At 35.6% G+C, this 21,024-nt stretch overlaps 1 protein-coding gene across 2 annotated transcripts in view; it reads right to left on the bottom strand.

Moving 5' to 3' along the window:
- Positions 1-21,024, bottom strand: part of STAG1 (STAG1 cohesin complex component) — a 428,102-nt gene that overhangs the window by 248,695 nt on the left and 158,383 nt on the right. Inside the window, exon 4 of one of the 2 annotated variants that reach the window (XM_025881833.2) lies at positions 20,115-20,279. In XM_025881833.2, coding sequence (XP_025737618.1) covers positions 20,115-20,279 — 165 coding nt within the window. Of the gene's footprint in view, positions 1-14,125; positions 14,280-20,114; positions 20,280-21,024 lie in introns of those variants that run through there. The other variant, XM_073899645.1, reaches the window with a different exon arrangement.

Here is a 21,024-nt window from a genome sequence, read left to right as displayed (position 1 = left end):
TTTCATAACTACTACGTGAATAAATAATACAGTATTTGTTTTTCTCTGTATTTCACAAAGCATTACACCCTAGGTCCATCCATGTTGTTGCAAATGGCAAGATCTCACTCTTCTTTATGGCTGGGAAATATAGTGTGTGTGCCTGTCTGTGTGTGTCTGTGTGTGTGTACCACATCTTCATCCATTCATCTATCAATGGACACTAAGAATACTTCCATATCTTGGCTATTGTAAATGATGCTGCAATAAACATAGGGATGTACAAATCTTTTCAAATTAGTGTTTTCATTTTCTTTGGGCAAATACACGGAAGTGGAATTACTGGATCATATGGTAGTTCCATTTTTAATTTTTTGAAGAAACTCCATACCGTTTTCCATAATGGCTACACCAATTGTATTCCCACCAATAGTGCATGGGGGTTCCTTTTTCTCCACATCCTTGCCAACACTTGTTAGTTCTTGTACTTTTTTGTTTTAGCCATTTTGACAGGTATAAAATAATATCTCATTGTGGTTTTTATTTGCAGTGCCCTGATAATTAGTGATGTTGAACATCTTTTCATGTGTCTTTTGCCTATGTTTTTAGAAAAATGCCTATTCAGGTCCTCTGCCCATTTTTAATTGGATTATTTGTTCTTTTGGAGTACAGGTGTATAAATTTTTTATATATTTTGGATATTGAACCCTAGTTAAGACATATCATTTGCATCGCCCATTCAGTAGGTTCTGTTTTTATTCTTTTTATTCTGTTGATGGTTTCCTTTGCTGTGCAAGCCCTTGTTATTTCGGTGTAGTGCCAATAGTTTAGTTTTGCTTTTGTTTCCCTTGCCAGAGTAGACATATCTAATAAGTGTTTCTATAGCCAAGGTCAAAGAATTTACTGCCTATGTTTTCTTCTAGGAATTTTATAGCTTCAGGTCTCACATTTAGGTCTTTAATCCATTTTGAGTTTATTTATGTGTATGGTGTAAGAAAGTGGCCCAGTTTCATTCTTTTGCATGTAGCTGTCCACTTTTCCCAACACCATCTGTTAAAAAGAATTTTTTGCCCCATTGTACATTCTTTCCTCCTTTGTCATAGATTAACTGACCATATAAGCATGCGTTTATTTCTAGACTCTATTTTGTTCCACTGATCTATATACATCTATTTTTGTGCCAGAACCATACTGTTTCAATTACTACAGCTTTATAAAATACCTTGAAATCTGGGATTCTAATACTTCTGGCTTTGTTCTTCCTTTTCAAGATTACTTTGGCTATGCTGGGTCTTCTATAGTTCCATACAAATTTCAGGATTATTTGTTCCAGTTCTGTGAAAAATGTTGCTGGTATTTTGATAGGAACTGCATTAAATCTGCAAATTGCTTTGGGTAGTATGGACATTTTAACAATATTAGTTAATCCAATTCACGATCTTTCCATGTGTTTGTTACCTTCATTTTATTTCATCAATATTAAATAGTTTTCTGAGTGTAGGTCTCTCACCTCCTGGTTAAGTTTGTTCTGTGATATTTCATTCTTTGTGGTTCAACTGTAAATGGGACTGTTTCCTTAATTTCTGCTACTTTATTACTAGTGTAAAGATATGCAATAGGTTTCTGTATACTAATTTTTTATTTTAGGACTTATATTGAGTTCACTTATCAGTTCCGGTGGTTTTGGGTGGTCTTTAGGGTTTTCTACATATAGAATAATGTCATCTGCAAATACTGAAAGCTTTGCTTCTTTACCAACATGGATGTCTTTTATTTCTTTTTCTTGACTGATTCCTCAGGCTAGGACGTCCAGTACAATGAAAGTGGTGAGAATGGACATTCTTGTCCTGTTTATCTTAAAGGCAAGGGCCTCAGTTTTCACCACTGGAGTATGATGTTAGCTGTGGGTTATTCATATATGGGCTTTTTTTGTTGTTGAAATATGTTCCCTCTAAACCTATTTTTCTTAGGGTTTTTATCATGACTGGATGTTGTACTTTGTCAAATGCTTTTTCTGCATTTGTGGAGATGAGACGGTTTTTATCTTTTTTGTTATTAATGTAATGTATCACATTCATTGGTTTGTGAATACTGAGCAACTCTGCATCACGGGAATAAATCCCACTTGATCATGGTGAATAAGTTTTTTAATGTATTATCAGATTCGGCTTGTTAATATTTTGTTGAGGATTTTTGCATCTATGTTCATCAGAGATACTGGGATGTAGTGTTCCCGCCCTCCTTTTTTTTTGGTAGTATCTTTACCTGGTTTGGGAATCAGAGTAATGCTAGCCTTATAGAATGAATTTGGAAGCTTTTCTTCCTCATCAATTTTTTGGAATAGTTTGAGAAGTACAGTTATTAACTCTTCTTTAAATGTTTAGTAGAATTTGCCTGAGAAACCATCTGGTCCTGGACTTGGTGGTGGTGGGAGTTTTTGGGGTTTTTTTTTCCCCCGCTACTGACTCAATTTTGTCGCTAACCATCAGTCTGTTCACATTTTCTTATTTCTTCCAGATTCAATTTCAAGGTTTTATGTTTTTAGGAATTCCTCCATTTCTTCTAGGTTGTCCAATTTGTTGGCATTGCAAAATAGATATTTCCAGGGGAAGAGTTCAGGTGGTGGAAGAGTAGGCGACCCTAATTTCATCTGGTCCCTAGAATAGTTATCAAATCATTCTGGACACCTCCAAAGTTAACCAGAGATCTGAGAAAACAATGAATTGCTGCAGTTCTACAAACAGAAAAGCAACCACATTCTGCAGGGTATGAGGTACAGAGATGTGAATCTGAGGCCATATTATAGAAGATAAACTGTGGAGGGAGGAAGCCTCCATAAGCAGACTCCTGGAAAGTGTTATAAGCAGCAAAACACAAAATCAAAACATTTAGAAGTTGGCCTCAAAAGTGCTCAGGGGGCAAGTGGGGCGGAATCCCAGATAGGACCGCATGGGCTCAGGATCCCTGAGGTCACAAACAGGGGTGCCCAAGTATGGGAAAGTTCCCAAGCATCAAAAGAGGGAAGGTGGCTGCAAATAGTGAGTCTAAGCACCAGCTTTCTGCTTCATGCTGCCATAAACCACAAACCACTGTATGTCGGGCGACTTCTCCCAAAAGGGGCTGAGCAAAAGACAGAGAAGTGCTACAAGACCCCCTTCCAACCCTGGAAAGGAACAGCACAGGTCCACTTTGCAGGAGTGCATAACGTTTGGATATTCAAAAACAGGTGGCATGCCTAAGATAAAAACGCTGGGTAACAAACTGGGTGAACACACAGTTCAGAGGGATACCAGGGAGACAAGAGTGATGTATTACTTTTCTCTGAGGGCTCACTTAAGAGAGGGGAGCATGAAATTTCAGATCCTGGACTAGAGATAGTGGGCACTGCCATTTTCATCCCCTGCCCCTCATCAGCACTGAAAGCCCTCAGGGAGCAAAGAAGGACCACATAATGAGATCCAGAGCCACTTAACACTGAGCCCAGACCCCTGGGCAATCAGACAACAAAAAGAAATAAAAGGCATACGAACTGGCAAAGAAGAAGTCAAACTTTCACTCTTCGCAGATGACAGATACTCTATGTGGAAAACCCAAAAGACTCCACCCAAAAATTGCTAGAAATCATTCAGGAATTCAGCAGTCGCAGGATGTAAAAATTCATGCACAGAAGTCAGCTGCATTTCTATACATTAACAATGAGGCAGGGGTGCCTGGGTGGCTCAGTCATTAAGCGTCTGCCTTCGGCTCAGGTCATGATCCCAGGGTCCTGGGATTGAGCCCCGCATCAGGCTCCCTACTCCACGGAAAGCCTGCTTCTCCCTCTCCCACTCCCCCTGCTTGTGCTCCCTCTCTCACTGTGTCTCTCTCTGTCAAAAAAATAAATAAAATCTTAAAAAGAAAAAAGAAAAAATAATGAGGCAGAAGAAAGAGAAATTAAGGAATCAATCCCATTTACAATTGCACCAAAAACCGTAAGATACAGAGGAATAAACCTAACTAAAGACGTAAATGATCTGTACTCTGAAAACTAGAGAAAACTTATGAAGGAAATTGAGGAAGACACAAAGAAATGGAAAAACATTCCACACTCATGGGTTGGAAGTTTAAATATAGTTAAAATGTCTATGCTATCCAAATCAATCTACACATTCAATGCAATCCCTATCAAAATACCATCAACTTTTTCCACAGAGCTGGAACAAATAATCCTAAAATTCGTATGGCACCAGAAAAGACCCCGAATAGCCAAAGGAATGTTGAAAAAGAAAACCAAAGCTGGTGGCATCACAATTCTGGACTTCAAGCTATACTGAAAGCTGTAATCATCAAGACAATATGGTATTGGGACAAAAAAGGACACAGATCAATGGAACAGAATAGAGAACCCAGAAATGGACCCTCAACTCTATGGTCAACTACTCTTCCACAAAGCAGGAAAGAATATCCAACGGAAAAAAGACAGTCTCTTCAACAAATGGTGTTAGGAAAATTGGGATAGCCACATGCAGAAGAATGAAACTGGACCATTTTCTTAAACCATACACAAAAATACACTCAAATGGATGAAAGACCTAAATGTGAAATGAATCCATACAAATCCTAGAGAACAAAGGCAGCAACCTGTTGGACCTCCACCAAAGCATCTTCAAAGCATCTTCCCACTAGACAAGTCATCAAAGGCAAGGGAAACAAAAGCAAAAATGAACTATTGGGACTTCACCAAGATAAAAAACTTTTGCATGGGAAAGGAAACAGTCGACAAAATCAAAAGACAACTGACAAAATGGGAGAAGATATGTGCAATGTCTTATCAGATAAAGGTCTAGTATCTAAAATTTATAAAGAACTTATCAAACTCAACACCAAAAAATTAATTAAAAAAACCTGGTCAAGAAATGGACAGAAAACATGGACATTTCTCCAGAGAAGCCATCCAAAGGGCCAACAGACACATGAAAAAATGCTCAACATCACTTGGCATCAGAGAAATACAAATCAAAAGCACAATGAGATAACCACCTCACACCGGTCAGAAGGGCTAAAATTAACAACTCAGGAAACAACAGATATTGGTGAGAACGTGGAGAAAGGGAAACCCTCTTACGCTGTTGGTGGGAATGCAAGCTGGTGCAGCCACTCTGGAAAACAGCAAGGAAGTTCCTCAAAAAGTGAAAAATAGAGCCACTCAACAACCCAGCAATTGCACTACTAAGTATTTATCCAAAGGATACAAACATAATGATTCGAAGGGGCACATTCACCCCAGGGTTTATAGCAGCAATGGCCAAAATATGGAAAGAGTCCAGATGTCCACTGACAGATGAATGGATAAAGATGTGGTATATATATACAATGGAGTATTCCTCAGCCATCAAAAAGAATGAAATCTTGCCATTTCCAACAAGGTGGATGAAACTAGAGGGTATTATGCTAAGTGAAATAAGTTAGTCAGAGAAAGATAAATACCGTATGACTGCATTCATATGTGGAATTAAGAAACAAAACAGATGAACATAGGGGAAGGGTAGGAAAAATAAAATAAGAGGAAAACAGAGAGGGAGGTAAACCATTAGAGATTCTTAACTATAGGGAACAAACACTTGCTGGAGGGCACCTGGGTAGGGGGATGGGGTAAAGTGGGTGATGAGCTAAGGAGGGCACATGAAGTAATGAGCACTGGCCATTGTATACAACTGATAAATCACTGAATCCTACCTCTGGAACTAATAATACAGTATGTTAAGTAAATTAAATTTAAATAAAAAAATTTTTTAAAAAGGAAATATGGGTGGATATGATGGCATGGATTATTATGACAATTGTAGTGTAAATGTGTTTATCTTGCTGTTAGTGCATGAGCTGTTGTCATAAAGTTGGCAAACCTGTTTCAAAGCATTGAATATTTCTCCTTAGTATGTTGTTGTCTAAGATCAAGATACCTAAATTATAAAATACTGGTATACTCATGAAAAACAAAACTAGGCTATGAGTATAGTAGGTAAATGAGTTCCTATCACACACAATAACCCATTCAAATCCTGTTAACCATACTCTTCCTTGTTGAAATGTGGAATAAAATAGAGGCAGCTAGGTGGCTCAGTCACTTAAGCTTCTGACTCTTGGTTCTGGCTCAGGTCATGATCTCAGGGTCGTGGGATCAAGCCCCAAGTCAGGCTCTGCACTCGGCGCAAGGTCTGCTTGGGATTCTCTCTCTCCCTCTCCCTCTGCCCCTCCCTCCTGCTTGCGCTCTCTTTCTCTAAATAAGTAAATAAAATCAATCTTTATCTATATATTTATTTCTTAGTGAAAATATAGGTTAATATTTCTCAGATTTGGGACTCCTGGGTGGCTCAGTCAGTTACACATCTGCCTTTGGCTCAGGTCATGATCCCAGGATCCTGGGATCGAGTCCAGCATCAGGCTCCTTGCTCAATGGGGAACCTACTTCTTCCCCTGCCTGACGTTCCCCATTTGTGCACACTCTCTCTCTCTATGGCAAATAAACAAAAATTAAAAAAAAAATCCTTAAAAAATATTGTCAGATCTATTTAAAATGGATGGAAAGAAAAGACTTAAGCACAATCAAGTTTAATGTCATGAGATGACAGAGTTTATAAGGAGAAGCTAGCAAAGAATGTAACAAGGTAAGTATCTGAGTGATGGGTAAAGGTTGGAGTTCTAAGAGGGGATATGGGATTTTTATCTTTCTTAAAGTATGTTCAGCAAGTTAAGAGACATTCATATCCTACCCTAATTATGCTGAAAACAGCACATCTACATATATTTTCTAAGATTGTCTATGCCAGATCAGTCTTTGTCTTGTTTCAACTAACTTGGAACCCTCAAAGGACTATAACTACTGAAAAGGAGTTCCTTGCACCAATCACAACTTATGTTTTTGTTCTTTTTACTGAACAGTAAATTTGTATTTCTAATATTTGGTTACAGATCTCCAGGAGGAAAATCAACAGTTACATGAAGTGATACTGCTACAAATTTAGTCTTCAATGTCATTAACAATCCTTTTAAATATCTTAGACTGTCTTCCTCTTATTTCTTTAAAATCAATTCCAAATCTTTTACCATTCTCATTTATGTTCATGCCTGCCAAAAATTCTAGCACTGACTCCAGGTTAAGAAATCCTGTACTAGATCAAAGGTCCTCACCAGAAGGAAACAAATCTCCTCTGTCTTCCTATCTCAAAGGCTTAGGACCAAAGCCTATCAAATAATAAGGAATTATATCAACATGTATATAATTTTCTTCAGCAGTCTGAAAAGAAATTGTAAAATTTTTTGGTGGTGGGGGAAGATTCTGTTCTACATATGATTAAAGTTAGGATACAGAGTAAGAAACTGTACAAGCACACTCATTCCAAATTCACTGCAGTAAATAAAGGAAGAAATCGCACTGATACCTCAATACCTTTATTCCAGCATGTTTTCTCTATTTCAGTTATTGTTGAAAGTATAAGTAAGGTATTTTAGCCAGAAGCATTAAAATAAGTTAGGTCCCCTCTTTGATAATAAAACTAGTAGAAAACACCGTATTTCATGTAAGCAATTATAAACAGTAACACAAATACATACAAGTATGGACATAAAGGCCATTTTTCCTAAAAATGACTTCATAAAACTATTATATTGATATATATAATCAAATTTATACATACAGATAGTAGCAGTCATTATCTTTACCTAGTTGATCAGCCCCTGAACATCTGTATAAAAGATGATATAACATGGATGATGCCTTTGGAAGATTAGGGGATATCAATGAAGAAAATATCTGAAACACCCAAGTTAAAGTCACTGCTTGACATCAACAAGTACTGCAACAATACAGCAGTGTATTTTTCCTAAAGCTAAACATGTGAAAAACAGTAGTTACCTTTGGATATAACTGAATAGAGCCTGTGAAAATTCCTAATTAAGAGTTCTTAGCTTCCTTTGGACTTTAGTTCTAAATACTTTATAGGTAGTTAATGCTCTTATCCTAGCATTAAGCAGCAGCTTTTATAATGTAGTGTCTTCTGAAAAAATTAAAACATGTACTGCATCTTTGCTCTAAGTATCTAAAAGTAATTGTGGCATGTAAATTTGTGTTCTCCTTTCCAGTGTACTAAAATGGGAAAGCAAGTACCCAGCCATGGACTACATTACCCAGATCACCTTAGTATGCAGTAAATTCCCATCAATGGAATGTAAACAAAGTGGCCAAAAGCTTCTAAGAAGTAGATACTGCTCCATTCTCTCTCCCCTTCCACCCACTGAATGCAAACACTGAGGCTCTTGAGGAAAAAAGGACCAGAAAATGGAAGGAACAGGATTCCTGAATCATATGAAGGGAAGATGGGTACCACTCATTCTGGTATAGAATGGTTAGAGAATGAGAAATTAATGTCTATCATGATAAGCCACCAGTATTTGAAATTTAATTTTTATAGCTACTCTATGTAGCTGCTAGAATTTTTGAGAACAGTTTAAAACATCCACAAAGTTAATTTCAGAGAGACGCTAATTATGTAAAAACCTCAAACAAAACCCAAAACCCACTTTTAAGTAAATATTAACCTATCATTTGAAGATTTTCAAATAACTTTGAAATGAAATAAGCAGTTTATATCTTCTGTCCTAAAACATTCTGTATATTCTATATATTACTTTTCATTCTAAGAAAGTGGAAGAAATCAGGACTAAAGTGCTTAAAAAAAACAACTTAATAATTCAAATACTATATAATCAAACACAAAAAAACTGGGAGAGATAAAGTTTATGTTCAGAACTTCCTTACTCTTCTTCTCAAATAATCAAAGAGTTTTAAGGCACTAAGCTGACTGTGAAATATCCTGGACCAGTTCCAAATCTGTTTAAAATATGCATATGATGAGACATGACCATGGTACTTAAACAATGAAGGAGTTTAAAGGAGTTTAAAGGTAATTCAGCTAAATCACTAAAAGGGATCAACAATGATTATTGTATAAAAATATAATCATTTCTACTGAAAATCATGGGCTATAAAATCTGAATATTTCTAAAGATCAAATTAAAATGTGATTCTAAGGTATGTGTGCCTTGGTTTGATAATACTCCATTTAACTATTTCATTCATCCAATTAATATTTGTAAAGTTCTATTTATTTTATTTGCCTCTTATGTACATCCTCCTCCAGGATCAAAAAAAAAAAAAAAGCTGTTTGAGTTGGGGGGGGCAGGGAGAGGCATAGTCTGACACAAATTCAAATTTTTTTTGCCTTATGTCTTCTTCATACTTTATTAAATTCCATTAAATCTGTTATATTAAGTTCCCCAAATTACCAAAGACCATTTGTACAAACACAGTAAGACAGTACTAATATCAGCTGTAGTAAGGGGGAGCTAAAGAATAAACACCAACAGTTTCTGGATAGTCTGCTCTCCAAAAAAAAAAAAAAAAAATGTGTTTAGGCCACTAAAATAAGACCCCCTTTAAGTGAGAAACAGATTTGGTGGTGGTGTAACAGAGAGTAATATGGCTATTATGCAAGTCCAAATAAAGCCAAATTTTCTGCTTATCAAGAAGACCACAACAAACCAGTAGATAATTCAGGATTAAGTTGCTAATCTTTCCTCTGTAATGAGATATAGCCGATAAAACTTAAACTCAAAAAAGAAAAGCACTGTTCCTCATCTAATTTCATTTAAGCTTTCAAAAGGTATTCTATCATTTTTAAATAATCCTGGATGTCATCTTATTTTAAACATAATCAAAGATACCATTCAATGAAAACCTCTTGTGTCTGCCTTTACTTTACAGTCAGATTACTTTTCTCTGGACCAAGAGGAAAGAGGAATATTAGAATAATTCTTCAAAAGAGGATGGGACATAAACCAGGAAGACAGATGGCCCTGGGACAACTGTTCAGAGAGAGGGGGCAGGGAGAGAAGGAAGAATGGTGACAGAGGAAGTACCTGCCTTGGGCCAAGAATCAAGTTTTACCCTGAAGTGCTCCTGAATCCTATCCTCTTGCCTACCCCCACAGGAAACCTATGCTGGACTATATATTTAACTCCCCCAGCCCTTGATTCCTACCTTCCCCTTCTTCCTACTGATCGTGATCACCAGGATTTCAATGTTACCAACAATGACCACTAGGACACCACAATGACAACACTGGGGCTAGTTGTCAAAAGTCCATGGTGGGTGGGAGTGGATTTCTTATCCATGTAAAAACAACCAGCAGGGGATGACCTCCACAGAAGTGCATTTTGGAAAGGCTATCATCCTGGGAGAGTAATTCACCCCTAGCCCCCTCTCAAAATAGTCAGAGCTAGCAATGCCCATCTCATCAAGGATCTTCCAAGAGGTGTTCTACTGCTGCTTAATATAGAGTGAGCTGCCTGTAGTGTACCACCAGCATGTACGTGAAATATATCAAGTAACAGTCACAAAAGAGCCACTGCAGCTCAGCTTCCCAGTCTGAGTTTAAAACACAAAGGCATTTTGGCAGCGATGCTTTTGCAACAAGGGTGTTGTGTTGTACGATCACATCTTCCTTTTCCAAATCATGGATGCCCATCAGGTTCATGGACAGGTTGGAGTAGTGGGACTTCAAACATCATTTCTGTCACATCTGGGGTTGTACAGGCAATCAATGTCCACAAAGGTACACTTGGCTAGGCATTAGCAGGCTCTAGACACTCCTGTGGCCACTCATGCATGCCTTTATCTGTAGGAACTAAGAGGTCTAGAATGGAGAGTTCACCTCAAGAGCCCAGTGCCTGGCACTGGAAGCACTCCTGCCCTTACACCAGCCCTAAATGATCAACTCATTCATGGGACATGTGAAATGTGATGTGGCTGACCGTCACCATTAGTCCAGACTCCCCACCAGGGTCAAGACAGAGGAATGAGAACTGGACAGGATAGAAAGATACTCATAGGGCTTTGGACCCAACGTTTGCTGCATGTTTGAGTATCTACAACTGTGTTGCCTGCAGATTCTTCCTTTTCATGTACAAAATTCATTTCTGAGTGACATGGAAATATATAGCTGAAGTTGAGTATGTACATTTTGACTGTTAAAAATTAACAATTTCAATTATTTGACAATTGCCTACAGCCATGGAAAAGATCACATATCTATGCTATTTTATATAAGAGAGAAATAAACTTCTATCTTGTTTAAACACCTACTAGTTTTCTACTTCAGCTAAACTTAATCTAGACGTCTGTTAACTTTAAATTTTTCATGATGATGTTAAAAATCAGAGTAAGTGTTTTAGTATTTTATTATATGATTTTAAATCCCATACCCAGTATCTTACACTGTAGTGGTTGCAGCTTTATAAACACGTATTTCTTGTATGACACTCCTATGTTAATTCTATTCAAGTATTTATATCTGCTTAATTCTTTAAGGTTTTACTCCTCATCTTCATTGTAATATTTCCTTCCTTCTTTTCTGGCCATCTTTGTCTTATTCATTTCAATGATATACTTGTTCTCTCCCCTAATATCTCATTAGAATTTCTTTTACAATTACTCATACTTCTTAGACATTCTTCAGCCATTTTAGTACTTATTAAACCTTTTAAGCTTTGCAATGAACATTTAGAAATTCAAATGTTATTATGAAACACTTTTACCCATTTTATTAATGACTCAGTAATGTATGCAATTTCTGCGATGTCATTATATAACTTGTTCAAACACAAGTTAACAGGTAAGATTTAAATAAACTCACAGGTGCTTTTTCACTTTCTTTGGTGTAGTAATAGAGTAAAATGCACCCAGCTAAATCTTGAGAAAGAATTCCTCTGTATTTTATATGTTGAGATTTGGCAACAACCCCATTTGTAAGATGGGGCCTAGAAGAAATCAATGTCCTTTAAAAGTTCAAGTTTCCTTCACATCTGAACAAAGCTTTCTCTCTAAGGGAGAGAGAATGACTCATCACAAACCATCCCCTAAGATATCTGTATCTTTTTCCAATCATATTGAAAAGGACAAAACCAGTTTTCCCTTCAGAGTTACCTAACAAAATCAAACAGAAGACTAAATTGTGTCATTAGGTATATCTCATTTATAGTCTAACTCCAATTCCTATTCACAGAAGTTAGTAGTAGTAGTACACTAAGACAATTAGTATTAATCAATGGTTTGTGATGGCATATTAACAGATCACTCGATGAGTAGAAGGCTTTCCCTTCCATCCCATGATTAGAAAGTCTATGAATGCAAGGGATCAGGCAAATTTAGTTCATCTATATCTCTTGCACCTAACTCAATGCCTGAAACAACAGGCTTTTAATGAATTTTTTAATGAATAAACTATAATCCAACTTTTTTTTTTAAGAATTTCTTCTCTTTTTTTAAGATTTTCTTTCTTTATTTGAGAGAGAGAATGAGAGAATGAGTAGGGGGCACGGCAGAGGGAGAAGCTTACTCCTTACAAGGAGCCCAACATGGGACTCGATCCCAGGACCCTGGGATCATGACCTGAGCTGAAGGCAGATGCTTCACCAACTGAGCCACCCAGGCGCCCTATAATCCAACTTTTTTAGTTGATATCTGAGGGTACAAAATTCAAATGTCAATGGATTACAGTTCATTTAAATGCTTACTAAGCTCATAACTACAACAACAAATATCAGTTAGATTAAGTAAATAACATGCTCCAAACTTCAACATGTATTCAGTGTCACGTATCTAAAAGTCAAAATGTCCACACCAAATTATTCCCATATCCATCCTCCAACACCTATGTTCATGCAAATTTTCTTTTGGTGAACACCGCCAAGTGAAACTAGAAATCACCTTAGATTCCTTCCTCTTTCTCATCTTTCAAAATCACTCCATAGCCTTAATATTTGTAGACTCTGTCACTTCCTCTTCATCCTCACTGACACTATAAATTTAAGCATGTGTTTCTTCCTAATTGGATCAGTAAAAAACTGAATCAGTAAAATAAGTCTGATTCCAGCACTACAATCTCCAAATCATTATCTAAACTGCATCCAGAAAAGTATTTCTAAAAATACTAATTAATTTTCACCGATGAAGTCCTTTTCTTTCTAAAATGCCATCAATTTCACAAAAAGGTCTTCTGTATTCAATATATTTGTAAAGTTACTACATCCCTTCCTCGATGGAGAGGTACAAAATGTGAAACTTTTGATGAGATTTGTATTAAAGAACCTGATTTCTTTTGTTTACTCAGCATCCCACAAACCCTTGATTTCTAAAACTACTTATGGCTTTTCTGTTTTCTTGTCTTTTTTTCCCTATCAGAATACTCAATGTTCAAAATTTAACCTTTCTTTTAGCTCTATTTTTACTACAGTATCGTATGTCCTCTATAGTAAGAGGTATAGATCTCATCTTTACCTGTCTTGTTTCCACAGTAAGAAATACTTTGCTGCTGCCTAGCTAATTCCCACTCATCTTTCAAGTCTCAGTTCAAGTTTTATCTATTTAGCCAAGCCTTCCATGACCCTGTTCTCGAGACAGGCCTAAGTGAATTTTTCATGTTTTCAACCCACCCTGTATATCTTCTTACTAAAGTATTCTATAATATCTGTTTCCCATGAGACTATATACTGTGAGGACAGAACTATGGTTTTAGTTCTGAATATACAGCCTCTGATTATGGAAGGTGCATAAGTACCTATTTTAGCTAGTGAAACTGATTCTTTGCAATTCTGATAGGGAAGTAAAAAATATCATAAACTTGATTTTAAGTTATCTTATGTATGTGTTTATACTTTATGTAAGTGGTACAATGTATTATGTATCATTCTGTACCTTGCTTTGTCCTTTAAAATGCGTTTCTGAAATATACTCATAACAGTACCTAGAGTTCTAGTTCACTCAATTTCAATTACTATAGAAAATTTAAGTGTTTCAATATACCACATTTATCAATTATCCTATTGATATACATTTAGGTTCTTCTTTATTTTGTTGCTATTATAACCAAAACAGCAATAAAAATTCTTGTATTTGCCTCTTTATATACACAAAAATTTCTCTAGAGGTTACATCTAGGAATTGAATTGCTTTTCTTCAAAGTATTCTCAGTAAAAAAAAGAAAGAAAAAAGAAAAAGAAACAAAGAAGAAAAAGGTCACTTTCACAGTGTAGGCACTCATTAAATATTTACCAAATAAATGAAAATTGGACAGGTCATTCAACTTTTCTTGATACTGCCAGATTTTTCTTCCAAAGGCATTAGACAGACTTGTACTCCCAATAGTTGGCACTCTACAGTCTTACTGATCTTTGTATCTTCCACCATTTCAATGTTATTCACTCTGATGAGTGAGACACAGTATTTTATAGTGTTACAGCCAAAATTTTATTATTTCATCTTTAGCACTTTATTTGTATGGGTCATCTCCTATTACATGCTCTAATAGATTATTACTGCTATAAAGAAGGCTGATTTTTTTTTAAGGCTGATTATTTTTTTAATGTCAATTTTCTCTCTAGGAATTCTGCAGAACACTTTCATTATTTTTAATAGTTTATCCTGAAAATTTTACAAAGACAATTATATATTCTGTAAATATGGATAATTTTGTATATTCCTTATCAAGCTAAGAAACTTCCCTCTTGTTCGTAATTCACCAAGAGTATTGTTCATCACAAATATCACCTAAACTTTATCAAATGATTTTTCTAAATATTTCACATTTCAGATAAGGATAGGTTCCCCCTACCATAACATGACTACCTGGTATATCATATTTCCTAGTAGTAAACTATCCTTGGATAGTAAACCTCTTTATCTATCCAGATAAAACCTCTAGGTCTTAAAATGTATTGACTTCCAATTGCTAATATTTTTATTTAGTTGACCTTTTCTACAATTTCTTTCTCTATGTAATTTCCATTTCTACTTTATCTCCTTCTTCCTAACTTCTTTCTTCCTAATTACTTTAGGTGCTGTTTTTCTAGTTTCTACTGCTTTTGCTGATATTAATACATTTAAGACTATATTATTTATCCAAGTAGTGTTTTAGCTAGCCCCAGTATTTTTACTAACAGTACTTTCACTAACATTCACCTATTAACTCTGTATATTTCCTTTTTATCACATTTTAAAAGGAACTTTTGACACTTTTAAGTATAATTCAGAAGGGGAATTTATTCTGTGTATTTCAACATCATTAGCACTGTAGTTAGACAATAGGATCAAGTATTTCTTGATGAAATATTTTAAGATTTTCTTTTAATCCTCCATGTTCTGCAGTTATATTCTACTACTAAAAACTAGGTAATAGGGGCGCCTGGTTGGCTCAGTCATTAAGCGTCTGCCTTCAGCTCAGGTCATGATCCCAGGGTCCTGGGATCAAGCCCCATATCAGGCTCCCTGCTCGGCGGGAGCCCTGCTTCTCCCTCTCCCACTCCCCCTGCTTGTGTTCCCTCTCTCGCTGTGTCTCTCTGTCAAATAAATAAATAAAATCTTAAAAGCAAAACAAAACAAAAAAAACCTAGGTAATTATTTTTACTTACCTGCTCACTCCTGAGAATAAACTCTGGACCTGAGGAAATATGCCTGAGAAATTTTTCCAAAATTATCTCTTCAAAAAATGTCTCTTCTAGTCCCTTTGATTTCTTCTTCTGGCATATTTTGGAACCCTTCAATCCACACCAAAGTCATGCAACTGCTCTTTCATACTTACTTCTTTTCTCTGGAGTACATTCTAAATGAATGCCTAATAAATGTCAATTCTTAAATTCTCCCTTTGATGGCATCTACTAGAGTTTCTTTTCCTCAGTAAAACTAATTTATTAAATTTATCCCCTTTTTAGTAAGTCGGAGGGGGAGACGAACCATGCGAGACAATGGACTCTGAAAAACAAACTGAGGGTTCTAGAGGGGAGGGGGGTGGGGGGATGGGTTAGCCTGGTGATGGGTATTAAAGAAGGCAAATTCTGCGTGGAGCACTGGGTGTTATGCACAAACAATGAATCATGGAACACAACATCAAAAACTAATGATGTAATGTATAGTGATTAACATAACAATAAAAATAAAAAAACCACTCTATTTTATATGGAAAGTTGCTAAGAGAGTGGATTTTAAGTTTTCGCCACACGGAAAAATATAACTAGGTGCAGTGAAAGATATATTAACTAATCTTACTGTGCTAATCATTTCACATTATATACGGTATATTAAATTATTACATTGTATACCTTAAACTTACACAATTTTGTCAATTATAGCTCAATAAAGCTGGGGGAAAAATTAAAAAAAAATTTATCCCCTTTTTTTGTGCCAGATACAATTTCTTCTTTCATCTCTCCAGCACCTTAAATATGCTATTTATTTCTTTTACTAGTCATACCTCCCCATCTAAAGTTTTGTGATTATCTCTGCTCATCCTGGTCACTCCACTGCAGAACTAGATCATATAATGAGGGTTTAGAACTTCCTGCTCTAAGATAATATTGTGGATATTTATAAACCCAGTCACCAACTTAGTTAAGCAGACATTTCAGTTCGGGTCCTGGTTTTAAGAACTATGTCTGTCTTCTCCCTTTCCTCCCTTTCCACCTATCCCTCCTTTTCCTTGATTTCCCATAAATGAGGTTTTAGATTAAGTTATTGTCCAAACGAGGACCCTCTTGAGTATTACAGAGCCACTACTAATAACTACATAAATAATAAGCATAAACTGGGAGTCTCAAAGGTAACCTGAGATATATGATCACCCTAAACATAAGCTTTAGCCTATGCACCAGTTATCAGTGTCTTTCTTCAGTCTCCTTTACAAATATGGAGACTAATGTTAGGCCCTGGCTTCATGTAGTAATAGGCCTGACTCTAATCCTCTATGTTTCATGAAGTAGTTTTAGTCCTTTTAACATACAAGAACCAAATTCTTGGCTACAAGTACCTGCTTCTCTATGCTAAACCCAATCCTCTTCATCACTGTAGATTATTTTAGACTTTAAGCACAGAAAGATTCAGTTTCTAAACTCATTGTCTGTATTCTCTTTTTACTATTTTATCTATCATTACTTTACGTTTGAAATGAGGAGGTAATAAACAGTGAGATTAGTGTGCTACATTCAAAAGAAGAAACTTCAGTTTTTTATACATGCATTCCCCTTTACTCAGCAACTACTTTCAGGAATTTATGTTACAAAAACACTCCCATATATACATTTTAGATGTGTATCTGAGTATTCAAAGAAGTACTATTTTTAATAGAATAAAACTATTTTAGTTTATATGAACAGTAAACTAGTTTTAGTAGTTTACTTTATATCTTACTTCATTTAAGAATAAAGCAGCCCAAATAAAAACTGTTTAAGTAAGTTATGGCCCAGCCATGTTAGGAAACACTATAAAAACATTAAAAACTTTTTAAAGTCACAGAGAAAAAGCCCATAACAGAATGCTCAATGAAAAAAAAATATATAAGTTTGTACGTTTGAATATAGCTAGGAAACAAAAATATAATATGAATAATAAAAAATTATAGCCAAGTAGAAAATGTTTGGGGCACAGTTCCACAGAATAGAGAGTAAAAGCTGAAAAGATGGGTTAAAACCAAATAATGGAAAGCACGAGGGTCTGAACTACTTATCTTTACATTTCACAAAACGTGGATCCAAAAGAATTTAAGCAATGAGTGATAGTATGAAATAGCATTAGGGAAGACTAATCTGAATGAAGAACAGAGAATACAGTGGACGAAAAAGAAAAAACTTGTATTAGTAATTGTTTTGTTTCAAATACTAGACCAGATTTTGTTCACATTAAATATTAAAGGTATTTTTCATATTTTTAAAAAGCTGGTATTGAGCTTTAATACAGTATACATTAAAATTATTTTTATATAAATACGTTACAAAATAAAATTTTGCATGAAAAAATGAAAGCAAAGTACTGAAATGCAATGTTTAAATTTATACATAAAAATAAACTTCCTTGGGGTGCCTGAGTGGCTCAATCGGTTAAGCGTTGGGAGTCTTGGTTTCGGCCCAAGTCATGATCTCAGGGTCCTGGGATCAAGCCCCTTGTCTGGCTCTGCACTCAGCAGAAGTCTGTTTGAGGATTCTCTCCCTCTGCCCCTCCCCCTGCTAACACTAGCATGCGCTCTCTCTCTCTCTAAAATAAATAAATAAATCTTAAAAATAAAATAAAATAAAAATAAAAAAATAAACTTCCTTTATTTTTCTGTTTGTGTATCCACTTAAAGGTGGAAAGCCATAAAGTAGACCTCAAAAATACGATACCTATAGCTTGGTAACAATTTTTCTACTAAAGTATAATAAAGAACCTGTCAAGCTTTGTGACTAAGGGTCATTATTTTAAAATTATACTTATGTAACTTACAGTCTGTCCATTGCTTCAAATAACTGGAAATTTCGTATTTATTTTACCATTAGCATCATCATACTGCCCCACCTCCCTCCCTTCCCACACGAATTCTAAGACCCCTGAATATATCAATCTGGTAACATAAACAAAAAGCAGTGAACACTGAACTCCCTTAAGGAATGCAAAAGGAAATACAGGTTAAAAATAAAAAGTATACTAATGAAAACTTCTAAAAGTAAACCTGTTTCATAAATTACCTAAATTTTTTTTATTAAAGATTTTTTTTTTATTTATTTATTCATGAAAGACGCGAGAGATAGAGAGAGAGAGAGAGAGAGAGAGAGAGAGAGGCAGAGGGAGAAGCAGGCTCCCAAGGAGCAGGGAGCCCAATGCGGGACTCGATCCCAGGACCCTGGGATCATGACCTGAGCCGAAGGCAGATGCTTAACCATCTGAGCCACCCAGGCGCCCCCATAAATTACCTAAATTTTAAAGAAACTGAAAAGGAACTATCAAAAATGAGCAAATAGAGGATACAAATATTTAACTTTTATCAATCATTGGTGATCAAAGAAATGCAGATTAAAATAATAAATTACAGGGGCACCCGGGTGGTGCAGTCCCTTGAGTCTCCAATTCTTGGTTTTAGCTCGGGTGGTGATCTCAGAGCTGTGACATCAAGTGCCCGAGTCGGGCTATGTGATAAGTGTGGAGTCTACTTGGATTTCTCTCTCACTCTCGCTCTGCCTGTCCCCCACCAAACAAACAAACAAACAAATAAATAAATAAATCACAAATAAATAATGAATTCCAATTTTTCACCTATGTTACCAATTAATTCCTAAATATAAAGTATCCAGTTGCTAGGCACACTTCTGGTGAAAGATATACTAGTAAAATTTTTTGGAGAGTAATATATTTATGTATCATACTCTTAAGAAATACTCTTTCACCAAATAATTTTACCTCTAGTGTTTTGGGGTTTTTTTTGAAAGATTTTATTTTATTTATTTGACAGAAAGAGCAAGAGAAGAAACACAGCAGGGGGAGCTGGTGAGGGAGAAACAGGCTCCCCGCTGAGCAGGGAGCCCAACGGAGACTCAATCCCAGGACACTGACTGGGATCATGACCAGAGCCAAAGGCAGACACTTACCAACTGAGCCACCAGGTGCCCCTACCGTTAGTGTTTTAAAATGAAAAAAAAGAGGTAGAGAAGCAAACACAAATAATGAATAAATTCTGTAACAGTAAAAAAATGAAAAGATACACTAAAAGAACAGTAAAATAATGGTGGTTTATCCTTATAATGAATTAGTAAGAAGCCAATAATGTGCTCTTGCAGAATATTTAATAATATTTGTTAAATGAGGAGAGAAAAGAGAGAATAAGAAGGTTATAAAAGATCACATACACACAGAAAATAAATGTGGAGTATTTATTGTGGTTATTCCTAGTCCATTACTTAAGGATCCTTTTTTTATACCCTTTCTTTGAAATATTCTTCAGTACACATATGTTACTTACATTGAGTCAGATTCTAAAAAATATATTAACGCAATAAAAATTCTCTCAGGCAGCTATTATACACAAGTCATTTTACTCAGTACACTGTAATCTAAAGTGCATTTTACCATTAAACAAAATTCCTTTCCTGATACTGTAAATAAGTAAAACAAAGAAAAATTTTAAAGATAAACTTCTTGATTACACAATCAGCAAGATTATATAAATGTCACTTAACAGGTTCCACACAGATTACTGACAGTACTGCTTTGTAAATAAAACAAAACAAAAAGACTTAAAATTTACCTGCATTGCACTTTTCCCCAATTTCACCACTTCAAATAGTGTGACAGGCTCCCCTTCACCATTCTGTTGAGGGTGCCCATTAGCTCTTCCACGGCCTGTTCCTCTAACAGTAGCTTCAATTCTACTCTTCTCTCCTGGAGATTTTCGAGGTTTCTTATTTGTAGACTGAATAAAAAGATGAGGAAAAAATTAAATTAAATAAAGGTACACTTTGCTTTATGCAGAATATCTCAATTATGTTTCATCCTGTGAAAAGTACTTAGCACTACTACAGGTTAAGAGATGTAATTCCTGACCAAAGGAAGCTTTACAGTTTGTTTTCAGTAATTAAAAACAAACTGTAAACAATGAAGTGTAATTTATATATAAGACATGAAAATTTTTTAAAAAGTTAGTGTTTTGCACAACAATGCCAATGCTTAAGATTTTAACCATGTCCTCTTTGACATCTTCTTTATACCTTCTTTAATACTATTCCCTCAGAAACCTTATTCAATAAAACATTACTTGGAAATGTTGCATATTCAACTTCTCTCTCTACAGAAGTACTCAAGTATTTTTTTATCCAGTCATGCAAAAATAGGTTGAACATATGTAAAACTGTTCTAGGTACTAGAAATATAACAAACTGAACAAACATTCCTGCCTTTGATGGAATTTACACTCTTCAATTAACATCCCATCCCATGTCCTCAATTTTTTTTAAAAAAGTCAACACTAGCTACCACCTTATCTATGTCTAACCTTTCAGCCAAGGGTAATTTGATAGAATTGCTTGCAGTCACTATTATTATTCCCATAAATTTCATTCATATATAAACTCATCACAATTGCTGCTTTACTAAATTTACCAATGAAAATAGTGATGCTAAATGTAACAAACATGTCTTGAAACTCTATCAATAGGCCA

The sequence above is a fragment of the Callorhinus ursinus genome, unplaced genomic scaffold (assembly GCF_003265705.2).
Source record: "Callorhinus ursinus isolate GAN/ISIS: 27379988/994484 unplaced genomic scaffold, GSC_fseal_2.0 scaffold1, whole genome shotgun sequence".
Lineage (NCBI taxonomy): Eukaryota > Metazoa > Chordata > Mammalia > Carnivora > Otariidae > Callorhinus > Callorhinus ursinus.
The sequence above is the reverse complement of the archived record's forward strand: the minus strand, read 5'-3'. Positions and strand labels throughout refer to the sequence as shown.